The sequence below is a fragment of the Callorhinus ursinus genome, unplaced genomic scaffold, assembly GCF_003265705.2.
Source record: "Callorhinus ursinus isolate GAN/ISIS: 27379988/994484 unplaced genomic scaffold, GSC_fseal_2.0 scaffold87, whole genome shotgun sequence".
NCBI classification, from domain to species: Eukaryota; Metazoa; Chordata; class Mammalia; order Carnivora; family Otariidae; genus Callorhinus; species Callorhinus ursinus.
The window spans coordinates 667,142-678,199 of NW_027397149.1; the positions used below are offsets into that span (position 1 = coordinate 667,142).

At 48.7% G+C, this 11,058-nt stretch overlaps 1 protein-coding gene and 1 non-coding gene across 5 annotated transcripts in view; both read right to left on the reverse strand.

Moving 5' to 3' along the window:
• The window catches only part of SRCAP (Snf2 related CREBBP activator protein), a 33,003-nt gene extending 22,156 nt beyond the window's left edge, over positions 1-10,847 (reverse strand). For 3 of the 4 annotated variants that reach the window (XM_073888152.1, XM_025853757.2, XM_025853759.2), the window contains exons 1-12: positions 10,538-10,847; positions 8,809-8,882; positions 7,941-8,203; positions 6,521-6,772; positions 4,471-4,656; positions 4,082-4,222; positions 2,482-2,704; positions 2,089-2,366; positions 1,358-1,448; positions 1,128-1,217; positions 455-631; positions 38-369 (exon numbers count right to left, since the gene is read on the reverse strand). In XM_073888152.1, the coding sequence (XP_073744253.1) occupies positions 38-369; positions 455-631; positions 1,128-1,217; positions 1,358-1,448; positions 2,089-2,366; positions 2,482-2,704; positions 4,082-4,222; positions 4,471-4,656; positions 6,521-6,772; positions 7,941-7,994 (1,824 nt within the window). In that variant the 5' untranslated portion in view covers positions 7,995-8,203; positions 8,809-8,882; positions 10,538-10,847. Of the gene's footprint in view, positions 1-37; positions 370-454; positions 632-1,127; positions 1,218-1,357; positions 1,449-2,088; positions 2,367-2,481; positions 2,705-4,081; positions 4,223-4,470; positions 4,657-6,520; positions 6,773-7,940; positions 8,204-8,808; positions 8,883-10,243; positions 10,419-10,537 lie in introns of those variants that run through there. The other variant, XM_073888151.1, reaches the window with a different exon arrangement.
• Positions 1,539-1,667, reverse strand: LOC112810533 (small nucleolar RNA SNORA30/SNORA37 family). The gene has a single exon (XR_003204852.1). It is a non-coding gene; the product is annotated as a small nucleolar RNA SNORA30/SNORA37 family (small nucleolar RNA).
• Positions 10,848-11,058: the final 211 nt, after the last annotated feature.

An 11,058-nucleotide genomic window follows, 5' to 3' on the forward strand; every position in this document is an offset into this window, starting at 1 on the left:
AAGACATGAGAAAGCAGAAGCTGGTGTCTGGGGTTACCTGCGTGGTGGCCAAGGTATAACCCTTGGGCTGAAGACTTTCAGCTGCCGCAGCGATGTCACTAATTTCCTTCTTAGGGCCTAGAGTAGTGGCAGGTCCTGGGGTGGGAGGTCCACTGCCCCCATCTGCCTCACTCTGCTCTTCATCCCGGGCAAGCAAGTACTCCACCCCAAAGTCATCATCTTCCTCCTCCTCCTCCTCCTCTGCTTGGCTCTGTGAACGAGACTCCTCAGACTCATCAGACTCAGATTCCTCTGATTCTGAACTGCCACTTGTTTCTTCCTCCTCTGAATGCTCATCTTCCTCTTCCTCGCTCTGCTCCTCAGCAGATTCTAAAGCAGAAGACCAAGGGTTAGCACTCACCATACCTACTCCTCCAGTGTCTCCCCTCCGGTGTGCCCATGACCACACATTCACCTGACTGACTGCTACTATCCTCTTGAGGAGCCTCTTCGGCTTCCAGGGCCCCCTCTGGTTCACAGTCAGAGCTGTTAGCCTCAACCTCATCTTCGTCTTCCTCTTCACTACTCCCAGAGGCATCAGAAGCATAGGCTCCTGCATACTGCTGCAACAGCTCCTCCATAGATAGCTCACCTGGAGAAGAAGCAACGGATAAGCTTCTGGGTGCTTCAAGGGAAAGGGGGTAAAGGAGAAAGAGAGGTCTGAGTGGTGCCAGTTCATTTTATCTAGGTTTCTACAGACACTACTGGGCTTATGTCTGAAGGGAGACAGAAGAGTTTGCTTTCAGCACCAGGCACTACAGCCAAGCCCACAGCCTGGGCTAGAACTATGGATGATGCTGCCTTCCACTGGGAAGGACAACATCAAACTAAACCTCTCTGTAAGGTACAAGTCAAACATGGCCAACATCCTCTTGCATTAGCTCCACTAAGCTGTCGTATCACTTTGTTCAAGCTTCCATCGTAACCAATCATCACATTCTATTTATAATTATTTATTTACATCTTCGTCATTAGACCTGGAGTTCCTCCAAAGGGGATAAAAGGTGTCTTATTCATCTCTTTATCCCTAGCATTCTGCACAGAAGAGACACCAAGCGAATGCTCAGTAAATGTCTGGTGAATGTCACCTTCTCGAGCCAACTCGCTCAGCTCCATGGCATGATCCACCTCCCCTTCCAACTGCTCCTCAGCTGCTATAGTATCCTCTTCATCCTCCGCTAGGAAAGAGAACGAAGCAAAATCAATGGGAACAGAATCATAGGACCCAGTCCAAATTGAGGAGAGGAGAAAGCATGAAATGTTAGGTCCAGATAATTTAAAGGAAAAGGGGCAATAGGATAAAGAGAACAAGCCTGACCTTCATCCTCGTTGGCAGTAAACTCTTCATCATCCTCATCCGGATGCCAAGGCTGTTTGTTGCGCTGTGTGACAGAGGGTGGGGGCTTCACCTGTATGGCAAAGGATGAAAAGGGAGAAGACCTAAGCTTAGAGCAGCAGGAGAAAGGTACAATGTTGAACACGATGTCAGAGAACAGCCTCTCTGTCCCACTGAGTGACAGCTGCCACTGGCACAGTCCCAGGGCAAGGATGCAACCAAGGGTTTTCTTTCAGCACCAGCTACCAAATCCTGGCCCCACTGCCTGGAGGAGGATCTGTGAAAGTGCTAGATAAGAAACACAGGCCCCCAGCACCATCCCCACACACTCATACACATGAGAAAGAGACAGCTTAGTCCCGAAAAGACTTCAAGATTATCATCCCAGCTCCAAACCTACAAACCAATAGGGAATATTAGGACCATTTCACAGAAATGGCCAGAACCAGATTCAAGTATTTTGTTCAAGACCACATAGCAATTAAAGAGTAGAGTACAATACGCTCTTCCAGTACTGCATCAGAAACTACCCACCTCAGAATGCAACTTTCCCCAAACCCAGATTATTCCCTATCCATCCCTAAATGAGAGCCAACTGCCCTTAACCAGAGAGGACTCCTGAAAACCACGACCGACCTTATCAACCAGAACTGAGCCCTGGAACCTCTACCTCTGCTCCCACTGAGTCCTCCCTCTACCCATTCCCCTTATACCTGTAACACCTGAGAGGGCTCTTCTTCACCACCTTCTTCAGGCCCATCTCGAGTGTCACTGTCACGAGATGAGGGGGTTCTCGAGGGGCTGGAAGGCCCTCCTAGCAGCTGAGGGGGGAGGGAACGGAGCAGCTCTTCCAATGGCAATTCTCCCTCACGTCGAAGCAGTTCAATCTCACGCCTCTGGGTCTCTGCATCGTTGCCTTCCTGTTGTTCTTCAACCTCAATCGTCTCCTCATCATCCTCTTCCTCCTCCTCTTGGGGTTGGAAGTCCCCATCTATAGCAGGAGAACAAGGTCACAAAGTCCACGGGGCCCTGCAAGCCACAGGGTGGGTTTTCAGCTCTGGAAAGGGTACGTGAGGAAGAGTAACAGAGCCAAAGAGGACACACACCTTCATCGTCCAGCCGGGAAACCGGGGGTGGAGGACTAGAGGCAGCTGAGGAAGAGCCAAGGCAAGGGGAAGAGCCAGCTTTGCTGGATGCTAGCGGCTGGTTGAGGCTCTGGGATAAAAGGTCTGAGTACTTTTCAGTTTGCCCCACAATGAAGTCCAGGTGCAGGTCCAGAGCTTTTTTACGTTTTTCCTCAAGCCGGGACTGTTGCTTGAACTGCACCACCTGCCATAGCATGAAATGGATGGGTCACTAAGATAATATTTCATTTATTTTTTGATTTATTTATCTGAGACAATGGGAGAGAGAGAGCGCATGGGGGGGAGGGTCAGAGGGAGAAGCAGACTCCCCGCTGAGTGGGAAGCCCGATGCGGGACTCGATCCCGGGACTCCAGGACCATGACCTGAGCCGAAGGCAGTTGCTTAACCAACTGAACCACCCAGGTGCCCTAAGATAATCTTTTATTCATGTATCCTTTTACCCAACATTTAGGGAAACTTCCTCTGTGCTAGCCTCTTGACTGGCTTTTCTTTTTTTTCTTTTTTAAAGATTTTATTTATTTATTTGACAGACAAAGAGAATTAGCGAGAGCAGGAACACAAGCGGGAGAATGGGACAGGGAGAAGCAGGCTTCCCGCCAAGCAGGGAGCCGGATGTGGGGCTTGAACCCAGGACCCTGGGATCATGACCTGAGCCGAAGGCAGACACCTAACGACTGAGCCGCACCCCTTAACTGGCTTTTCAAGAGGGAAAAACTAAATGACCTTAAAAGTGCTTCTGAGGAAAGCACAAAGGGAGGACACGAAAGAGAAAAGCCACTTTAATTTCAGGCAGCAGAGAAAGATTTACAAACGTATCTGGGGCTGAATCTTAAAGACTAAGTAGGTGTTCCCTAAGTGGGCATGCGGAAAAAGGCATTCCTGGCAGCAGAAAGCACGTGGGTAAGTTACCAGGGAGGTGCAAAAAAAATAATATTTGAGGTAGAAAAAAAAGGAACTGGCAGGAAACAAGACTGAAAATACAGACAGAAACCAGGTGGTACTTGAGAAATAAAACTAACATATGAGAACAATTTGATTACTGAAAACTTCGATGGTATTTAAACTCAAATGGCACTGAAAGGTTTTAGGAAAAGCATGCTGAATGCCCTGCAGACAACAGAGGGCCTAGGGGGATCAAGAAGTCCTGTTAACAATCCCCAAAGGCAGGACCGTATTTTTCCACTGTATTTCTTTCTTCTTCATAGCACTCAATGCTAGAGATCCAATGCACAACAGAAGTGTCACTAGAGTTGCCTGAAGTTAGAATATTCATTCTCTCAAGATTTTTTTTTTTTAAGATTTCGTTTATTTGACAGAGAGAGACACGAGAGAGGGAACACAAGCAGGGGTAGTGGGAGAGGGAGAAGTAGGCCTCCCACGGAGCAGGGAGCCCGATGCGGGACTGGATCCCAGGACCCTGGGATCATGACCTCAGCCGAAGGCAGACGCTCAATGACTGAGCCACCCAGGCGCCCCTCAAGATGTTTTGATCATTCCTGCTACCATGCTATCCACTAAGCAAACCTAAGGCATTTCCCTTTCCCAATCCCTGCTGCCTACCTTCTCCACATTGCTCCAGAACTGCCTGACGTCCTTGGCCATGGTGGAGGCGATTCGGCGTAGCTTGGCCTGCTCTTCTCTCCGAGCCCGTTCCTCTTTCTGCCGTTGCTCCTCGTGGTGCCGGATGACCATGCGCACAACCTGTGGGAATAAGGAACCAGAGTGAAAACACTCCAAGGCCAGTCTCCTACTCCCTCCTCAAATCAAGAGCAAAGAGAATAATCAAGTCCAAGAAATCCGAGAAGTCAGAGCTTGCTTCCTAAGACTATGGGCATTAGTATGCACCCAATACTGTTTGTTCTGTTTGGTTCCCTTCAAACCAACTCACTTATCGAGGAAAAGGAAACCTGGAAAAGAAATATGGAAGGTAGGTCCAGTTGCTGACATACCTTACGGGCCACACCCCGTTTCCAACGTCGCTCCTGAGCAAAGTCAGCAGAGAGCCACTGCATCTCCTCACATAGATAGTCCCAGTGGCCTTTGGGGCGGGGAGGCTCGGGCACTTTAGGCAGCCTCTTCAGTGACCAGAAACCTTCCTTCCGCAGCTCAGCAATCCGAGTCTCAATCTCAGCCTCCTAACGAGGAAGAGCTAGGTCAATCAAGTTAATGCACATATATGCTACCTCATGAACACAGCTGAATTCCTGGGCACTGATTATATATAGACACTGTCTGGACTAAGTATTTTATGCGTCTTAAGTCCACATACCAATCCCGCAAGTAAGTAGGTATTACAACTTTTTCAAGTGAGGGGGGAAAATAAAATCAGGGAGATTTAAGTGATTTACTTGAGATCACACAACCAGGAAGTGATAAGAGCTGGGAATTAAAAATAGGTCTAATGACTCCAGACACCAGATTTCACGTTCTTTCCATTATTTCATTCAATCTCCATGCCCCGTGAACGTAGGAAAGACTGAGGAAAACATATTCCAAGGGAAACCTCCAGAGAAGCAGGGAGTATACCCTTCCTTATATACTGGATACAAAGGATCTTCATCACTGTCGAATTCCGCTTGAGAAAGACTACATTCATGCTTGGAAATATAAGGCCCAACATACACCATCTGATTTGTTTTTACAAAACAAATGTATGTTTTATAAAAACATACATTTTGGTGAAAATACTGAAAAGTTACCCATAAAAAAATTAAATAGTATGATAAAAGGTAATATGTTTCTACAAAGGTTAAATTTCATAAGCAGAAAAGTAAAAGCATTTGAAATCAACAAAAGTGACTTAAAAACTCAAGACAACTGGGGCGCCTAGTGGCTCAGTCAGTTGAGCACTGGATTCTTGATTTCTGCTCTGATCATGATCTCAGGGTTGTGGGATCCAGCCCCCCTGTCAGACTCCCCACTCGGCTTTTCTCCCTATCCCTGTCCCTCCGCCCCCTGCCTTTCTCTCTAAAATAAGTTAATCTTTTTTTTTTTTTTTAAGATTTTATTTATTTGAGAGAGAGAGAGCTAGCGTGCATAAGCAGGGGGAGAAGGACAGAGGAAGAGGGAGAAGCAGACTCCCCATTGAGCAGGGAGCCTGACGTGGGGCTCGATCCCAGGACCCTGGGATCATGACCCGAGCTAAAGGCAGATGCTTAACTGACTGAGCCACTCAGGTGCTCTTAAAATAAATAAATCTTTAAAAACAAACTCAAGATAACCGCCTTCACTATTCTTGTTCTCTCCTGACAAAAACTAAATCAGAGGAAATAACGGCCATAGATAACGCAGGGAACTAAATGACCTGATGAAGAAAAAAACCAAGATAGACAAGGGTATTAGACTAATGACTCTCAAATTTAAGCATGCATCAGAATCATCAGGAGTGGGGGTGCCTGGGTGGCTTAGTCAGTTAAGCATCTGCCTTCAGCTCAGGTCATGATCCCAGAATCTTGGGATCGAGCCCCGCATCAGGCTCCCTGCTCAGCGGGGAGTCTGCTGCTCCCTCTCCCTCTGCTGCTCTCCTTGCTCATTCTCTCTCTCATATAAGTAAAATCTAAAAAAAAAAAAAAATCATCTGGAGTACTTTTTAAGACAGATTGCTGGACCCCACACTTGAGCTTTAAATTGTTGGGTGGAAGAGGGGTACGAACAAACTTGCATTTCTAACAAACTTCCCAGGTGATGCCAATGCTGCTGGTAAGGCAACAGAGGCTAGAGAATAGAAATGAGAAGTAGAAACTAGTAAATATTAAGAACCTTACAGTTTACAAAGCACTTTCATGTCCATTTTCTCCTTTAACTTAGACCTCACAACAGTCTATAGACTACTACGCCACCTCTACCTTACAGAAAGGAAGGCTCAGAGATTAACCAACTTGCTCAAGACACGTTAAGGCACAGCCTATACTCTAAAACCACAAGGAAAGAAATGTAAAATGCTCATGGGACTTAGAAGTTGAGGAAAGAAGAATCCTCATGGGCCTTCCCAATACATACATGCTTGGCCTGCTCTGCAATCTCAGCATGGCTCTTCTCCCACTTTGGGCCCTTGTTAGCCAGGTCAGAAGCCTGGGGTAAGCTGAGCCCCTCCAGGGGCACTGTGGCACTATCTGGGGGCCCTGGAGGTCCATCCAGAGAGGAATCTTGAGCTATATGCTGGGGGGAGATGCCGCCTGCCCCACTAGAGGCTGGGGAACTGGATGAGGCAGGGGACACAGGATTGCTGCCTGTCATGCCGTCCGACACCATCTAGAAAAACGGAAAATGATAGAAAAAATGAATGCTTAGCACCATGAGAAGTTCTCATCATATTATTTCATTCTATCTTACAAGAAAAAAAACTCCAGAGTAAATGACCAACCACGTTTTTATACACACAAATTTTTGGGTAATGTTTTGATGAGGTGTTCAAGATAACAGATCCAAGTTTATAGACGGTTGGCATGCAAAAAGAGTTATAGCCTGACATTTACAGTTCCCAAATTCAAGAATAATACCATAGCATGTGATTTCAAACGCTAATGATCCTTTCAGAAACTCAAGAATTCCACTCACATAAACAACTCCCTATTCTTCCTTCCTTTACACAGCAAGTATGGCAGATTCACCTATTAGAATAAATTTGTTATCACCAAATTCAAAAAGCAACAATGACTACCACCAAGATCACTTAAACCTCTTTATGTTCTTCATCAATCTTGGTAGTTTCTTTTACTAGGAAGGTGGGAAGGGGCGTGGGGTTGGTCAATGTTCTCAAATACTCACCTCTTACTTTACAAGGTACTGAACGAACAATAATAAGTAGAGAACAAAGTCTCACTTGAATGTGGACAGTGAAAAAACTCATGAAAATCACTCCAGCACACTATCCTCACAGGCGTGCCACTGAAATTCCTACCTCAGTTAAATGACAAAAGACCGTATGTCACAAAATTCCCCAGCTGTTCAGGAAAATTATAAGTATCAAATCCATACCGGTCAAAAGCCTACTCTTTGCAAACCTATGTATAGATATACTCTCAAAAGCCGCATTTTTTCTACTCTTACAGTTCCTTAGTATAAGAAAAGTATCAACACTACACACCATCCATAACGTTTATGTTGCTCCAATTCCTAAAGAAACTGAGCTACTCTCAAAGCTCACAGTCTTAGGCAAGTTGTCCCAAACTCCTGGCCTAACTGAACCCTTTTCAGGTAACAAGGAGTTTCTACACTATCAGTGATCAGTATCATATTACTGTCAAAAAAAATGTGAGTATCTAATAGGATTGATGCTCAACCTGAGCACCAAAAATTTTCTAAACACATATAGCTAGGATCATGAAAATGTGGCTAAAACTTGCCACATTTTTTTTCTGCCTCAGACCCAACAGCTCACAAAGCACAAGCAGAGAAAGAACCCTCCCCACTTTCAAACCTGTGTCTGCAGGATTGGGAGCTGAGGGTGAGCAGGGGAGGGGCTGCTCTGCATGGTCCCACTCCCAGGCTCCTCTTTGGACGCCTGAAGAATGACTGGGTCGTTATCACCACTGCTGCTGGCCGAGGGGCTGGCGTCCGGCTGCAGGGCATGCTGGGAGCTGGCCTCATTCTGGGCCACCGGCCACCGGGACCCGCCTTCCAGGGCCCGGGGCCCACTAGGGCGTCCCAGCCTCCGCTCAGGTCCACCGGCCTCTGGAGCACCTAAAATAGAGTAAAAAAGTAAAAATGGAATTTAAAAAGATTACTGAATCTTTAAAAAACAAAACCAAACAAGAACAATGTTAAAGAATAAAGATAACGAACAATGATAATAGCGTACATTTCCTGAGCTTCCACTATATGTCATAGTTTACTAAGCATCAACTTGATATGTTCTATAATCCTCACACCTACCCTGTAAGTCAAGTACTTTTCACACCTTTAACAAATGTTTATTTAGTTCCTTCTATATGCTAACGATAAAGACAGACAAAAAATATCCCTAACCTAAATGAAGCATGCATTCTAATACTTACTCTATTTTATAAGTTAGAAAGTCAGCACACACAGAGACCTAAATGCCTTGCATAAGGTCACACAGTAAGGAATTGACAGACTGAAACTCAGGTAGTCTGATGCCAAAACCATGGAGAACGTGTTACTCTCCTTGGGAGAACCAGGGTGATCAGACCTTTCTCTATCCACACGTCTAGTTTTGTTCTTGCACCATGATCATCAAACCAAAAATACTGACTTATAATTTCCCTCGTTATCTCAAACATCTCTCCCATTAGCATCAGTACATGAAACAGTATCTGAACCCTCACCTGTGTGAGCTGAGACCACACCCCCTGTGAAAGTCTGTACTTCCACGGTGCCGCCGTACTGAGGGAAATCACACCTGAAACAAACAGAAGGGCAGGAAAACAGCAGTGAGGAACCAATCCGCATTTACCAACATCTATCAAAGCCTTCTTTACAACAACTTTTGAGGCTTTTTTTTTTTAAGATTTTATTTGAGAGAGAGAGTGAGAAAGAGAGAGCACACGAAAGGGGGGAGGGTCAGAGGGAGAAGCAGACTCCCCGCTGAGCAGGGAGCCCGACGCGGGACTCGATCCAGGGACTCCAGGATCATGACCTGAGCCGAAGGCAGTCGCTCAACCAACTGAGCCACCCAGCGCCCACTTTTGAGGCTTTTAAGTATACCCAAATCAAAGGTTGAAAAGAAGAGAGTTACAGTAGTAAGAAAAGCTCACATTTCAGAAAAATAAAAGCAAATCATGTTTTTCGAAAACAGAATTCCCTAGAGACCTAAGATTCTGGCTGGAGGAGAAGCACTGAAGTGAAGCAAAAAAAAAAAAAAAAAGTTTAAAAAGCTTAAGTGTAAAAAGCTCCAACCATTGAATGGAGAGCAAATAACAAAGCAAAAAGAGCTGTCACATCCAGAAGCTCAAAGATGTTGGCTCTCCTTTGCAATGAGGGCTGCACAAATCACAGGAGAATACACCCTTCCTCTCAGGGCAGGGCCCTGTAACTCCTATACCTGAGCCCTGAGACACTTCCCCAAACACAAGAACTGCAGCAGGAAACATTAGAGGATAAGTCAGAAGTGAGAAAGACCGCTCAGCAAAGAACCATGCCCCGGAAACAGGTGGGGTAAACCCACCAAAGGCCCGGAAGTGTTTCCCCAGTGTTTAAGGAAATTCCTTCACTACGGTGCAGCCTTTGATTCACTCCTTCCTCCACAACAGATTCACAAGACCCGAGCTAACCAGAATCCAAGACGCCTGAACTCTTGACCGCCCCCCTTGCTTCACTGCTCTCTCCCAACTCCTTCCAACAGACTGACCCGTCGTGACCCCTGACCTCTGCCCCAAGTTGCCACTAACCCTAAGCTAGCCCCGCCCCCTCCTAGACTCCCACCCCACCCAACGTGCGCGACAGACTGGGGGAGGGGCCCGCGCGTGCGCGCCTGAAAGTGGAGAGAGCCGGCTGCGCGCACCGCCCGGGGGCTCCCGCCAGAGCCCAAACCCACGCACACAAGGGTTGCAGGCTGGGAAGTCTCTCATCCCTACCCGTCAGGGAGCCCCCCACCACCAGACCGCGAAGGGCTGACATAAGGGAGGGTTCGTGCCGCCAGGTCCTGGTTACTGACTGGATATGGTGGGCGCGCGCCCCGACTCCTCGTCCCACGCCCCCCTTCCTCTTCCCGCGCGCCCCTTGGGGGGGGGGAATGGGGTTGGTGGGCGGGCAGGAGCGCACCTGGGTCCGTCCTCTCAGGGCTCGCTCGCTCGCTCAGGCACGCGTGCGCAGACGGGCGGGAGGGGAGAGGAGATGCGCCCGGGCCCTGTGCTGGCCGGCCTGGCCCCCCTCAGCCTGTCTCTATGGGCGCGCGCCGACAGCCTCGCGCACCGGCCCCGGGGCCCCGGCCGAAGGTGCGCGCGCAGCACCCCGGGAAGGTGGGAGGAGAGGCGGTGGCGGAAAGATGCGCGCGCAGTCACCCGTCAGGGGAGGGGGAACTGTGGAGCGTCCGCCATCTTGTCTCCCTCTCCTTACCTGCGTCCTCGGGGGCGTGCGCACCACCCCCCCTCCCGCCGAGGAGGGGGGAGGGCCCCCTCTTGGCTGCCGCCTTCGCGGCCTTTAAATTCCCCTGGGGCCCGCGGCTACTGCCACCGCCTTGCTTCCACTGCCTCCTCTCACGGCACAGAGATGCGGGCGGTGGGTGGGAAAAATGGAAGACGCTACTCTCAGCGAGCCGCCGCCGCCGCTTCCGAGGCCCCACCAAAATGGCCGCCGCCGTCTCGGCCGCCACCACCACCACCAGCACCACCACCACAGCTCACTATCGCTACCGCCGGCGCGGCCCGTCCTCTCGCGAGAGACAGTAACTGGAGGTTGGGGGAACGAGGAGGCTCGCGTGCTAGCGTAGGGCGCTGCCTGAAGCGCAAAGCAGGCTGGGTGATGTAGTCCTCTTGGAGACTCCGCGCTTGCCCGGCGGCAGAGCGTCTTTATCCTACACCAGCGAAAGTGCCCCTGGAGCTGCATTGCGGCTGCCAATTCAGACCAGTCCCCCGTTT